General features: G+C 36.0%; 1 protein-coding gene across 2 annotated transcripts in view; it reads left to right on the top strand.

Moving 5' to 3' along the window:
• Nucleotides 1-13,425, top strand: part of CDH12 (cadherin 12) — a 155,193-nt gene that overhangs the window by 28,080 nt on the left and 113,688 nt on the right. For both annotated transcript variants that reach the window (XM_059815688.1, XM_009821563.2), the window contains exon 2: nucleotides 6,758-7,052. In XM_059815688.1, the coding sequence (XP_059671671.1) occupies nucleotides 6,758-7,052 (295 nt within the window). The remainder of the gene's footprint in view (nucleotides 1-6,757; nucleotides 7,053-13,425) is intronic.

Genomic DNA, 13,425 nt, shown 5'->3' with positions numbered 1-13,425 from the left:
TTGTAACATGGGGTTATATGAGTTCAGTAAGAATAATTTAATATAAAAATTACTTCCAATATTGATTCTTACATTAAAGTTAAGAGAGAGAGGACCAGGACAGTGTTTCTAAATGCATCAACACCAGCTGAAATGGTGACGTAAAAGTCATCATCAGAAATATATGCAACTCGTAACTTACATATATAATTACTTGTATAATCAAGTTATAATGAGATACTATTAATAGATTTTATTCTTTTAGTATTTTACTAGTGCATATATTTTTTCATTTAGCAATTTTTTTTTCTGTCTATGGGCAATTGCATTTCATGAAATTAAAAAAATATTTATTTTAGAACGTGCTTTTGCAATTCTGCAATGTGCAAAAAAAATATTCTTGTAGAGCAGAATTAGAATTAGAAAAATAACAATCCCTGACCCCTCAAGTCAGTGATGTTGATAAGGATGAGGGTTCATTTGAACTGACCAGGTCAAGTATTGGTTTTATTCCTTGTTAATGACTTATTTGCCATCATATTACAGTTGGCAACCACAGTCATTATTGGAAAAGTCTGGTCTGACTTAGTATGCTTAAACTAAATCCCTGTGACAGAAGGAGATAAAGTTTTATTTAATTGGATAATCAGTGTTTTAATTTAAATAAAGCTCAGCTTTATTTGCCAAACAGGAATTATTAGAAAAAGAGTAGAAAACCTTTTTATTTAATTCCTTTTGAATAAGAAAGTATTCTAATCTAATTTGGACGGTGTACAAAAGATACTTCAAAATGCAGAGCCATGTTGTCTATTACCATTTTTATAAAAATTAGACAGAAGAATGCCGTAGCAAATACATCCCTAAGAAAATTAGTCATGGTGATATCATATGCACAGCTTGCTAGTTCAAATAATTATTTTTTTATACTTGGTATATTTTTTTATATATATATATTTATGCTTTTTTATATATATACACATCCTTTAATTGACATTTTTAATTATTGTTTAAAATTCTTATGGCACTATGAAAGCCTACTCATGGATGGAGGGTCTCTTGTAAAAGCCCTGTACAAAGCTAGTACAAAGACGTCTCTTCCTATTGCAAATAATACTCAGTCTTCAAAGGAAACAAAAGCATCTTTTTCAAATGACCTTTAAAAACCATGATTCTTTTCTTTTTTTGTTCACCTTTCTTTTACCTCATCAATTTGTGGTTGGACTCAATGATCTTAAAGGTCTTTTCCAACCTAAATGATTCTATGATTCTGATTTTAGTTGCTACTTCTTTCCATACGGCTATTTTGCAGATTGTTGTTCATCTGACCCATTTTGTAGTAGTGTCTTAACTCCTCCCAACACAAGCTTTAGTCTGCAGTCTTTCCTGATTAATCCATGTTAACTGAGTATTCAGAAGATGCCATAGGTAATCCAAATTTTTAGGATCAAGAAACATTTGCACTGAGTGTGTTGTGAGCAGATTTTGCCTTGTCCCTAAACGTCCTCTGGAGGGGGTGGGTGTGTGTGTGTGTTGGAGAGGGGAGGAAAGAAAAAATATGTGATTTGATTTGATTAGCAGCAATTGCATTGTTGTTTTTATTACTCAGTTTCCTGAATTAAAGTCTCTGACACCACCCCACCCTTTTATCTTGGGAAAGTTTTCAACTTTTATGTATTTTCAGAGGGAAGAAAAAATGTGTTTGTATAAAAGCAGTAGATTAGAATCTAATTATCAGTTTTTAAAAGGAACTATTCAATCTGTGTAGACCATAGAGTTTTTGCCAATAGAAAATAAGTGTAGAATAAGTATCTTTTAAAAGGGCAATGTTCCAAACAGAAAGTCATCTTAGATGTTTAGTATCAAAGTTTTCTCTAGGCTCATTTACACCCTCCTCTCCTACAGCGGGCATCCCTGTTCCAACACACAGACTTTTGCAGTAGAGGATTGCCAAAATAGCTCTAGTTGCATCTATATTTTCCATACAACAATGATTTTTTTTCCTTTCCTCAGTTTAGGATGTCATTCTGTGTTTGCTGTCTTAGGTTATACTGGAGTTGACTGGCTATTTTGACTTCTTGAACGGTTTTCATTGCATATCTTACCCAAGAAAGGGCAGGGGGAGGACCTGGTGGCTACAGAGCAAGTGGAGATATGTGGAAGTAGATACAGGCAGAGGAAATAATGGAATAAGGTCCTAAAATATATTGCATAATGAAAAATTATACAAAGATACAGATATGGGATGGGTAACTAGTACCACTGTGCATGCAAGGATGTGTTAATATCTTAGAACATTTAACAATGTTTTCAGTCCAGATATGTGCTGCAATGTAGCATTTAAATTGATCTACTAGCAGTAAATAAATTGAAGAGTGAATTTTTTTTCAGCCTCTGAAATTGGCAATGGAATAAGGTTTAGAATCTCAAAGTATATCACAGGGTGAATGTATCAACTTAGGGATGTTAAACATTCCTTGACATTTAAAACTTTTTTACTTCTTCCTCTTTTCTTTCTCTACCTTTTTTTTTATTGTAAATAGATGGGAAATCAAGAAAGGGAACCAGTCAATCCAGAAAACAATTTTTCAATGTCTGTATTGCTGTGAAATTAACATCACAGCAACCCTAGTGAATATCATAGCCCTTGTTCTTGCATGCCTTGTGAGGGTATAGCAATTACTTCATTTTAAGGCTAGATTATCTTGCAATTTGCTAAGCTGCTTTTGCTTCTGATTCCTCTACCTATGTCTGTGAATTTACAAATTTAACTTTCCAAATCATTGTAAATTCATTAATGCAAGCCATTCAAGTGTTTAAGAAAAGAGAAGATGTACAGTTGAGGATCAGATGCATGGGATACTGAGGAGCAAATCAGCACCAAGGAACAAATACTTCTGATCCATACTGCTGCCATGTTGAATTTACGTAGGAGTATACAGCAGTTCTTGAAGTACGTTAGCTAATGCATTTCTTGATCTTCCATGTGTTTTCATATGTAATACCAAATCATATGTGCAAGTGTATGAATTCTTGAAGTGACAAGGAATTAATAACACTGAGTTATTTAAGCAGTAAGGTTTTAATTTATTGCTAAAATATGAATAATCATACTGCTTGTTAGGAACTGGACATAACTGCCTGAAGAACTGAATAAATAATTTCTCCCAGATGTGCTTATAGCAAGTTGTTATCAACTTTCTCATCCTCTCTGAAGCAAACTATCTGTCAGCTAGTTCTAGGTTGAAGCAGATTGCTAGATCAGATGGACTTGTAGACTGACTCAGTCTGGCATCTGGTATTGGATGTGATTCAAGAACACTGTCATCGTTTCTGCATAATTTATGCAATGTATTTCACAATAGTCTCCATCTTGTTATTCATACTCGATTTTTTTACCAGTCATTTCCTTTGCTGTATTGTGTTATTGTTTGCACACATCAGCAAGGATTATGGGATGATGTGTCTTTATCTGCTATCACAGAAAAATATACATGATTTTCTGCACTAACAGAGTTTGCTGCAAGAAATCATTAATTTTATGCTTGGGGCAGATTTGCCCAGCAGATCTGACACTAAACTCTGTGCAACTTCGGTAGTGAGAAAAACATCGCAGATTTGAGCAAAAGTAGAAATGAATCCCTCGCATTTCCAAACATTTGTGGCATTCAGGATTTACAGAGAAAGCATAATGGTAAGAAAAACCCATGTGAATACAATCATTTGTACCACCCTGTTGCAGTAAATTCAAGTAATTCTGAAATGTAAACACGTTGGGGGGGGTTGGTAAGATTTGAGCACTTGTTCTCTTGTTCTGTAGTTTTGCTCAAATAGCAGAAGATCAAGAATTAGAAAATAAGTACAAACAAGGAGAAATGGGATACAAAACCAAAACTACTGCTGGACACAGTGTCAGAAAAACTAGTCTCTCACAAATCTTCTGTATGTTTTCAGCACAAAAAATAAATGTATTTTTCTTCCAGTGCAATACAGCTTGTAACACATAAATCTTAGACACACTGGCAAGCACTTATTCTTTAGACTAAACTGCTTTCTGGAAAATTTCAAGCATTGAAAGTCAGGATTATTTTCTAGTGTTGCGCAAGTCCAACCAATGCTACTTCCTTTCTCTCCGTCCTTGTATCTGATTCTCAGTATTGCGTGCCTTTTATTGCTGAAGAATTTAGTTAATTTTAAATTAAATCAATCAGCTATTCCCCTACCATAATTAGGCACTTTGTAATGTTGAATGGCCCCACAAATTGCATAGCTCAATGTGGGTTACAAATAAGCATGCATTTGCCCATTGTCCAGCAATGACATCTAAGAAGCCTATATCAAAATCAGCAGATTAGCATGATTTGATGAATAAATACAACGTGACAGATTCCCGCTAATGCAAAGCAATGCAATTCTGCTTAAAACAATGGACTGGTTCCTAGGTTACACTAGCTGAGTGATATTTGTGAAGCACTGTAAACACATCTATAACTGTAGAATTGCTAATACTGCCAGTTATAAAGCTTTTTTGCTCCAATACATTTGAAAAAAGCTATGCTTGTGCTTGTCTTTGTATTTCACTCTTCCTTTCTCTTGGGAGTCCTTGTTTTGTTTTTTTCTTGTTATATTTTTTAACTTTTCCCCAGCTAGGGGAAGCAACTATAATTATTTCTCTCTATTATATTCCAAGCACTCGGATAATGCATAAAATGCAGCCAGATTTGTTGCCAGTTGAACATAAACCCTTCAGCTGGCAATCAGAAAGACACTCAACCATCTCAGCTTTAGTGCCAAATCTCATGACAGGAGATGGGAGTAGAGGCAATGTTCTTGGCATGCTTCCCTGTTTACAAATCCCTGTTTTGAAACCACATTCTTTTACTTTGTGATATTCTTACTTCCAGGAGTATGGAACAAGGTAAACTACGCAATAAAGCCCAGACATATTTTATTTAATACAGGGACACAAGTAAGAAAATGGTGTGGTTCCCTCTACAAAGTTCTAACATTTTTTCTTTGAGCTTTCTCATCAATATTTTGATTTTTTTTCACTCCATGTGTGTCTGTAAGCCTTTATATGATAATGGAAGGAAAATACTAAGTTTTAACTGAGCAAGGTATAATGGAACAGCAGGAAGCTTGTGAGCCACTTAGATTAAAATGATGAGGAAGAAATAGACATTAATTATTTCAGGCTGCATTATCTTTTCATTTTGCAAGCAAGGAAATATTTAACACCCCAGGAGGGAAAGAATTAACTTCCTTTGAATCTTTCCGCAGTGAACCAGTGCTCAAGAAGCAAAATGCTTTACTTCAGACTGGAGAGGTAATTTTAAATCACATGTGGGGGGCAGCTAGATGAAAGATCAGAATCTAGTATATTCACTGAGCAGGAATGATGAGATGAAAAAGTAGACAAAGAAGAGACTATGTTCATGTTTGCTCTGTCCCACAAACCATGACCTCTTCCACAGTCACAAGGACCTATTTTCAATTTCAAGGCAATAGCTATAAATGTGAATAATTGCCTTTACCTCTTTCTCTGTAGCTTAGCTTCTTGCCCCATTACCAAAACCATTTAGTTTCTCAGTAATTCATTTTCTACATAATATCCTTTCATGTCCCATGTTTCCTCTATTGTGTTTCACCTTGGGCAGTACATCATGTAAATAAAGCCTATATCCATAATCGCTTTACTATACTGCTTAGGGGAATTCACTCTTAACTCCATTCCAACCTGTGTCCATTATAGTAGATCTCTTTAGTCCTCATTATATGGGACAAGCTGGCAAATATTTTAAAAGCTATTTCAGCATCAGTGATGTAACCTTGAGTATCTATTCAAAACTTTTAGATGTATTTAAAGGATGAGCATGAAACAGATAAAAGCATCTGAGAAAGATGTTCATCCTACTGTATTTTGATTTCAAAAATTCTTGCATTTGAAATAGTGTTTAAGGCCACACTATAGTAGTATAGACACTGATCAAATGGACAAAAACATCCAAGAACTTGTATTCAAGTATTTTTTCAAACTAGAAATAGAGATTTAATATACTAACAGCCTGGAAAATATGTATATTTGTGTTTAAGGTAGAAATAATTGAGTTAAGGCAGAAATGATTGAGTTCTGTATTATTCTAATGAGCAAGAGAACTCCTAGCTTCACGCTGTCGGCATTGTGACTATCTCAGAAAGGACAGAAACAAACGATCAAGTATTTGTGTAAAAGAGGTAGTATTTTTAGTTCTGTTTAGCGTTTACTGTAGAGGTGTATATTGTCTTTTTTAAACCAGGTTTGACTTTGAGTTTGAGTTTAGGATTCCGTCAAGCTGTTGTGAGTGAAATGAAAATTAGATAGTTTCCTTCTACTTCTCTGAAAGCCAAATGCCTGTGAAAACTTTTGACACTCTCTGATGTCACCTCATGTTTGTTTGATGTAGTTATTGGTGGTTTTCTATCCTTGGTCTTAAATTCCAGTTTCTAACAAATCCAAAGCCCTCCTTCATTGCAGTTTTAGTAGTGAACAGTGTTCATGGGAGAAAGCAGGTAGAATTTTGAAATGCTCTCTGTGCTGTGTACTAGATGGGGGTAAAAATGTTAGATAACATGCTACCCACATTTTTTCCATGCACTTAGAGGCAGTTAAGGACATATGAAATTGGTTCCTCTAACACCTTTTGTTACATTAGAGAAAAAAATAAAAATAATAATTACTTTCTAGCCTAGAAAATACCATTAATGTTCTTTTCCTCCCTTTTTTTTTCTTTTTGTTCTCAAGCTTCACTCTGACTTGGACAAGGGAGTGGGCACTGTTAAATACACCCTTTCAGGAGATGGTGCCGGCACGGTTTTTACCATTGATGAAACCACAGGAGACATTCATGCCATAAGGAGCCTAGATCGAGAAGAAAAACCTTTCTACACACTCCGGGCTCAGGCTGTGGATGTTGACACCAAGAAACCACTAGAGCCTGAATCAGAGTTCATCATCAAAGTGCAGGACATTAATGACAATGAGCCAAAGTTCCTGGATGGGCCTTATGTTGCCAGTGTCCCAGAAATGTCTCCAGTGGGTGAGTAAGAAGCTTTAAACACTTGATAACTAATTGCCTATTACTTAATTGTCTCAATGTGCATTTCCTGCTGAGGAAAGAAAGAGAAGATTGAAATGAAAATATAACTTCTAAAACTTATTATTAGAAATGTCTTGTTGCTCTGTGCTTAGAAATACACAGGCTACAGTTTTGTTTTAGCTTTATTTGCTTATTGAGAAACTCATTCTCCTGCAAAATGAGTGCTTGTGACTTTAAGTCTCTGAGGACAGGAGGAGAAAAAAAAGAAGATATTCAAGGCAGGTGCACTAGGGTCCAGGGCTTCTGTGTAACCCCAAACCTGTTATTTCACATGATGAAGTAGGTTCCCCTCTCTTCCTAGTTAACATTGATTGTTTGCTGTACAGAACTAGATGGTACAACAGCTTCTTGCCATTTACTGTTCTTGTCTTTGTGGCCGTTAAACTCCTACAGCGCTTGCATGATCCCCTAACTATGAATTAGGGGACAATTCTTTATCCATGTCCCACAACACTGTGGGTGCTGAAGGTAACGATTGGCCTCACCTGGCTCTCCACAATGCAAGAATGGGAGTCAGAGAGGCTCAGCAAGACTGGCTCAAGGTCTCAAAAACCTAGTGTCCAAGAAAATATTGAGTGCATTGGATTCTTAAGTAAAAAAAAGAGAAGACTGACTGGAAACATCGTAAATTTTCAAAAAGCTAGTGTACAGGGGAGAGAATAATTTTCTCTCCAAAGAAAGGTGGATTGTAGTAAATACTGAAGCACTGGAATAGGTTTTTGTTTGAAGAATTTTCACAACATGATAGACATTTGCCGGGAAAGACATAAAGAGCATTGATCCTGCTTTGGAGCAGGAGAACAGACTAAATGGGCCCTTCAGGTCTCTGCCTGATGGCTGATTCTGCAGTGGTCCTGAGCAGTGTGTTTGCAACACAAGCACACTGCTTGTGTCCTGCTGCCAGATGGCACTTCGGGCTTCCCTGCGGGCACCAGAAATTAATTCATTCTGGGTTGGAAGGCCTTTAACTTCCCAGTGCTAGTTTCAGCTTATTGCCATTTTCTCTCCTAAGCTGTCTTTTCCCAGTACTTCACAAGCCAGTACTAGTCATTTAATATTCCCTGTAGTTGCTAACATTTTCGGAAGTTTTCTGACTCTGAAATGTGCAGAGGGATCCTGTTGCCCCTTCAGCTATGCAGCTCAGATGGTGGTGTTTTGAAAGACAATCCGGGAGGCAACTAGTTATCTGCACAAGTTGCTATATGGAATTAATAAAGTGGTATTTTAAATTTTGTGATAAAAGAGTGGTAGAATATGATAAAATGTGATGTGAGTAGACATGTAGAGATGATCACATTAATCTCATACATGTGTAGAAACAAGTTCACTATAGTCACCCATAGAGAAGCATCTATAGATTCACTATGTAGGTGCACTATTGCTGTTGCCCCTATAAAGTTGCTTACTAATACTACTTACAGTTATATTATTTACAGATGGAAAACATTTGTTATATTTTCAAGTCTATTGTGGCAAGTTCAGAATAAAATTTTCTCAGCAGTGAATGTATGGTTAGTTGTTAAATTGTTTTTAGGACTTGATCACAGACAAATGAGCAAAATAATAATGAATAGTGCTATCCACATAGTGAAATGCAGTGCATACATTCATATTCTCACTCTGTTGCTCTCCCTCTATTTTCCTTTCTTATTTTCATAAATATGTGTGTGCAGTAGCAGACAAAATATTAACAGTGGTTAGCATTACAGCTTTTTAAAAGAAATGCTTTTCAATATATTCTCCTTTGGAAAAACAGCAGTAGATGCCATGGCAAAAATGCATCCTCTTGATCTTCACTTTATTCAGTCACATTCACTACCTCTAGAAGATTTATTCATAACAGTTTTTATTTTTCTCTAGAAGAAAAATAAAAGATGGCTTAAAATTGATCAGAAAAGACAAAGCAAGGAAATAGTGCCTTAAATGGAGGCCTAAACTCCAATTAGTGGTTACTAAAGCAGATAACAATTTTTGCTGTTGGGTTGTCTTGCAGCAAAAATATCCAGAAGTGCCTTCTGTTGCCTGTGATGTGCCAGGAGATTGTGCTTTCTCCGATGTAGGTCTCTGCACTCTCTTGCTCTCTCTTATCCATGCTTTTGTTACCTTATGCAAACACAGATTTCTCAGAGGATCTAAAACTACTGCTCCCTATCATCAGTGCCATTTAGTTGCACCTATAGAGATGCCTAGACCTACCACTGCCTGGGGCTGACATTGAAAATCACTTCGATTTTTTAGCTGGTGCAGCATATGGTTGTCTTGGTTTAGGCAAAAAAACTGATAAACTCTTCCTCCTATCTGTTTTTTTACACTTTCATTTTCTAGTTGCCAGTTTTTAATTCCCAAATGTCCCTAACTTCACTTACTGTATTTATGCAACAGTATTTATTATGAACTGCACTCATGCACACTGTTTCCATTGTGGGAAATGCACTACAACATGACTTTTTTCCCCACTTACTAGTCATTTCTGTGAGCCTGACAAGCTTTTGTGACTAGTGACTTGCTGTCTTTTATTGTTGCATGATACTTGCATGCAAAGGTTTACTCAGTTTGGTAGTTTATCCTAAGGTTATTGGTAATAAGGAACAAAATATGGATGCCAGAGTTCATTTTGAAAGGGGAATAGAGGGATAGAGAAGTAGCTAATAAAATCCTCAAGACTTAACACCCAATGTAAACACACAGTATGTATTCCATTTTGACAGTGAAATAAAGTGAACTGTATAAAACACCCTGCAGTGTATAGAACACCACAGTCTGCAGCCATAAAAGAGGATTGAGTGGGGTTGGGAAGTCTTGGGGAAAAAAGTGTCCTCCAGACCCCTTACACACATTTTAGAAATTTTCATGGCTGCACTGTTCTCAGTTTTGTAATATCTCTGACCTTCGTATTAATTGCTGTCACTGAAGCTTTGGTGGCTGAAAAAATGCCATAACATTCATTCCCAGATTCAGAGCTCCAGTCACAGAGTTATTATAAAATTTCATGTCAATGATAAAGTTGGACCTTGGGGGTTTTTTTTACTGGAAAAGGTACAAAAAGATGGAAATTCATAGGACCCTCAATATCTGGTTTTCTGCACATAGATATGATTTAGACATATCTGTCATATCCAAGATTTTCATGGTAGTTTTTCTAAGAACTTTGTTGTGTTATTTTCCATGGATGTTTTGGTGGATTTTTTTTTTCCCTTCAAATTCACTTTGAGGTTCTATTAAAATTTCTTTTACGGTTTCTGTGCACTGGGGTTTGTTTGTTTTTCCCTCTCATCAATACCACTCCTTAAAAAATATTATCGTAATGCTTATCTTTTAGCTTTTTTCTGAAGAAGAGATAATTTTAGGATTGCCACTTTTACTTAGTGGTGTATTCTTCACTGGGAGCCAAATTCTTTCATATGCTTTTTACTAAGAAAAAAATGTTAGCAGGATGTTTACTGTGTCCTAAAACTCTAATTTAAGCCCACTACAACCTAGGACGCCTACCTTTTTTATGCCAGAGGCTTGAATGGCCAGCTAGCCTCGCTTCTTCTATACGTGCGCTGCAATCTGCTCGTGTATGATGGAGAGGGCAGTCAATCACAGATATAAACAAAAAAGATATTCTCTTGAAAAGCCCCTTGGTTACCGACTGGTGTAACATGCAGGCTGCTGTACTCATCTATGACTTCCATTATTTCTGATACTTTCTAAGTGTGCATAGTTTCAGTATTGTTGCAGAAGGATATTGGTACCTCTGAAGTTGACAGTGTATTTCTCACATAATAAATGGGGTGCAGAATACTTTATGGTGAAGAATTTATTTTGGAAAGGACAATGATATGAAATTCCCTACAGAGAAACTCAGTAGATCGAGTTAGATTACAACGCAGAACTAATATTTTAAGAACAGAGATTGCTATGCTGTTATTCTATGCCTAATAAGAGACTTATGAAAGCTTAAGGGCTGGGGCCCTAATATATTTTTTCTGATATTGGATTGGTTTTATCAATATCTTTATTTGAAAATATTGTCTTGATTTCATAAGAGTTCCAAAATGTAGAACAAACCAGAAATGGAAATTTACGTATGGGGACTGAAAAGAGGGCAGTAATTTCCCCATTTGCAAGTTAGTATTAGCAAAATATGTTGTCCTTAAGTATAATTTAATCAACTGTGTTGTTGCTTCTGGCATCTGTACCAGCTTATGTTGCAATATAGCTCACGTAAGCATGCAAATATATGGTGAGTTTAAACCAAGGTTATCCCCTTTTTAAAGCTATCAGTCCAGATGACATGAGTAGGGCCATACCAACATTAAACACACATTCAAGGAAAGATCTTATTATATATTTTATATATTCATACATAAAAAATATGCGCAGAAATACATCTGCATTTATCATGCATTTCTTTCACTAACTATGCTGATTTTAACTGATCATATGTATTACATGTAACAAGTTTATAGCTTCTACTGTCACAGTCTACTAATTGTTTTCTAAGGTGTTTCCATTATTCCTCTATGCTTATACACAGACCAGCTAGGGCTGTACTAAACCTACCAATTCCAAAACATATAGATTCCATATGTTCTTTCCTAGGCAATTTCATTTCATACCTTTCCACTGAATTAACTCTTTATGGCTTAGGGGGGCTCTATAAACTCCAGATCACCATGGCAATTATTCTGCCTTTTTGGTTATTAATTAATCAGTAATGGAATATGTTCACATTAAATAGCTGTATTACTGATTAGGCTTGAATATTCTATTTGAAACTGCCTCAGTTGTAACACTACGTTGTAACACTAAAATGGTCAATGATACTAGAAAGTTGATACCAGGTTATTTTTACTGGGTATCCTTTGTGGTGTAAGGCAGCTACTTAAAGAGGGTTATGGATTCGCTTCCCACGGTGCTGACAGCCTAAAAATAGTCTCTATAAATTTCCTGTCAGTTTTCGTTCTGAAGTGGATATTTAATTTGCTTATATTTAAACACTGACAAAGGCTTATATATATATACATTCACAAATGGAACATATTTTTAATATATCCATCTGCGTAGTTTCATGTGAAAGGATTACAATGTGTAGAAAACTAACCTGATGAACTGGTGGGTAGGAACCTGCATTCTGGTTGGGCATAGCTTAGTGCCGTATATACAAATATCTTTAATATTCTTGTTTATACTCTTGTTTATTCCGTTTTCCTTATCTAATAATTCCCATCAATCACTTTCCCTTTTTTGTCCACTGTTGATCATTGATGGCATTGTGGATGTGGCATTGTGGGATGTAGCTTGATGGACATGGTGCTGTGTGGTGTTGGGTGGGTTGTGGCTTGTTATTGTTGTTGTGTGGCGTGGGTTTTGTGGTTGTGTTTTTTTTTTTGGTGTTTTTTTTTTTTTTTTTTTTTTGTTGTGGGTTTTTTGATGTTGTGTGTTGTTTTGTTTTTTTTTTGTTTTAGTTTTGTTTTTTTTGTTTTTTTTGTTTTTGTTTTTGTTTTTGGTTTTTTTTTTTTTTTCCCCCCCCCAGGTTGGACTCGATGATCTTACAGGTCTTTTCCAACCGTACTGATTCTGTGATTCTGTGATTGAGATGAAAACTTTGAAGGATTTTCCACAGTGATCCCAAGATCAAGAGTTAATAGGTAACCGAGCTACAACCCACCTCTGTGAAAGTCCTGATAAGGTATTTTTTTCCCATGCCTCTTACTTTGTATTTCTCAGTGTAGAATCCCCTATCCCCAGTTACCTGTTACGTTAAGATTCCCATGTAACACTTTGCAGTCAAGCTTTCATTTTGTCAAGCTGTCACCTGCTTATATATTCTCTTTTACTGGCAACCTATGAGTTCAGATCCAAGTGAGATGCCAGTGGCAACCCACCTCTCATATAAAGGTTGGCGATTTATTCCTACCATTTGATTTCTATTTTTATTTGGATGTTATCTTAGAAAAGGCTGTTCTCTCTTAATCTACTTTTTTTTTTAAGAGCCTTTGCTTAGGAACCTTGCTGAAAGCTTTTTGGAAATTTAGGTACTGTATCTATGCAAGTAATCTAGAGCTATATACTCACCGATTCACCCAATAGTTTTAACAGGTTTTGGGAAGAGCAGCTTCCCTTCACATAACTGTACTGACTCCCCCCTTACAGGGTCATATCCACATGTCCTCTGATTTGGTACTTTATTACAGAGTGTAAAAACTCGTCCATTGTCTGGGTCAGACCTGGGTCACACAGACCACTTTTCAGAAAAATTCCTGTCCCATTGCTGCCTTTCAGTTATCCATCCTGGGGTTATGTGAGATGGCAGTTTACCCATCAC

Source organism: Gavia stellata, chromosome 3 (assembly GCF_030936135.1).
Source record: "Gavia stellata isolate bGavSte3 chromosome 3, bGavSte3.hap2, whole genome shotgun sequence".
Taxonomy (NCBI): domain Eukaryota; kingdom Metazoa; phylum Chordata; class Aves; order Gaviiformes; family Gaviidae; genus Gavia; species Gavia stellata.
This window is presented reverse-complemented; position numbering and strand designations above follow the sequence as displayed.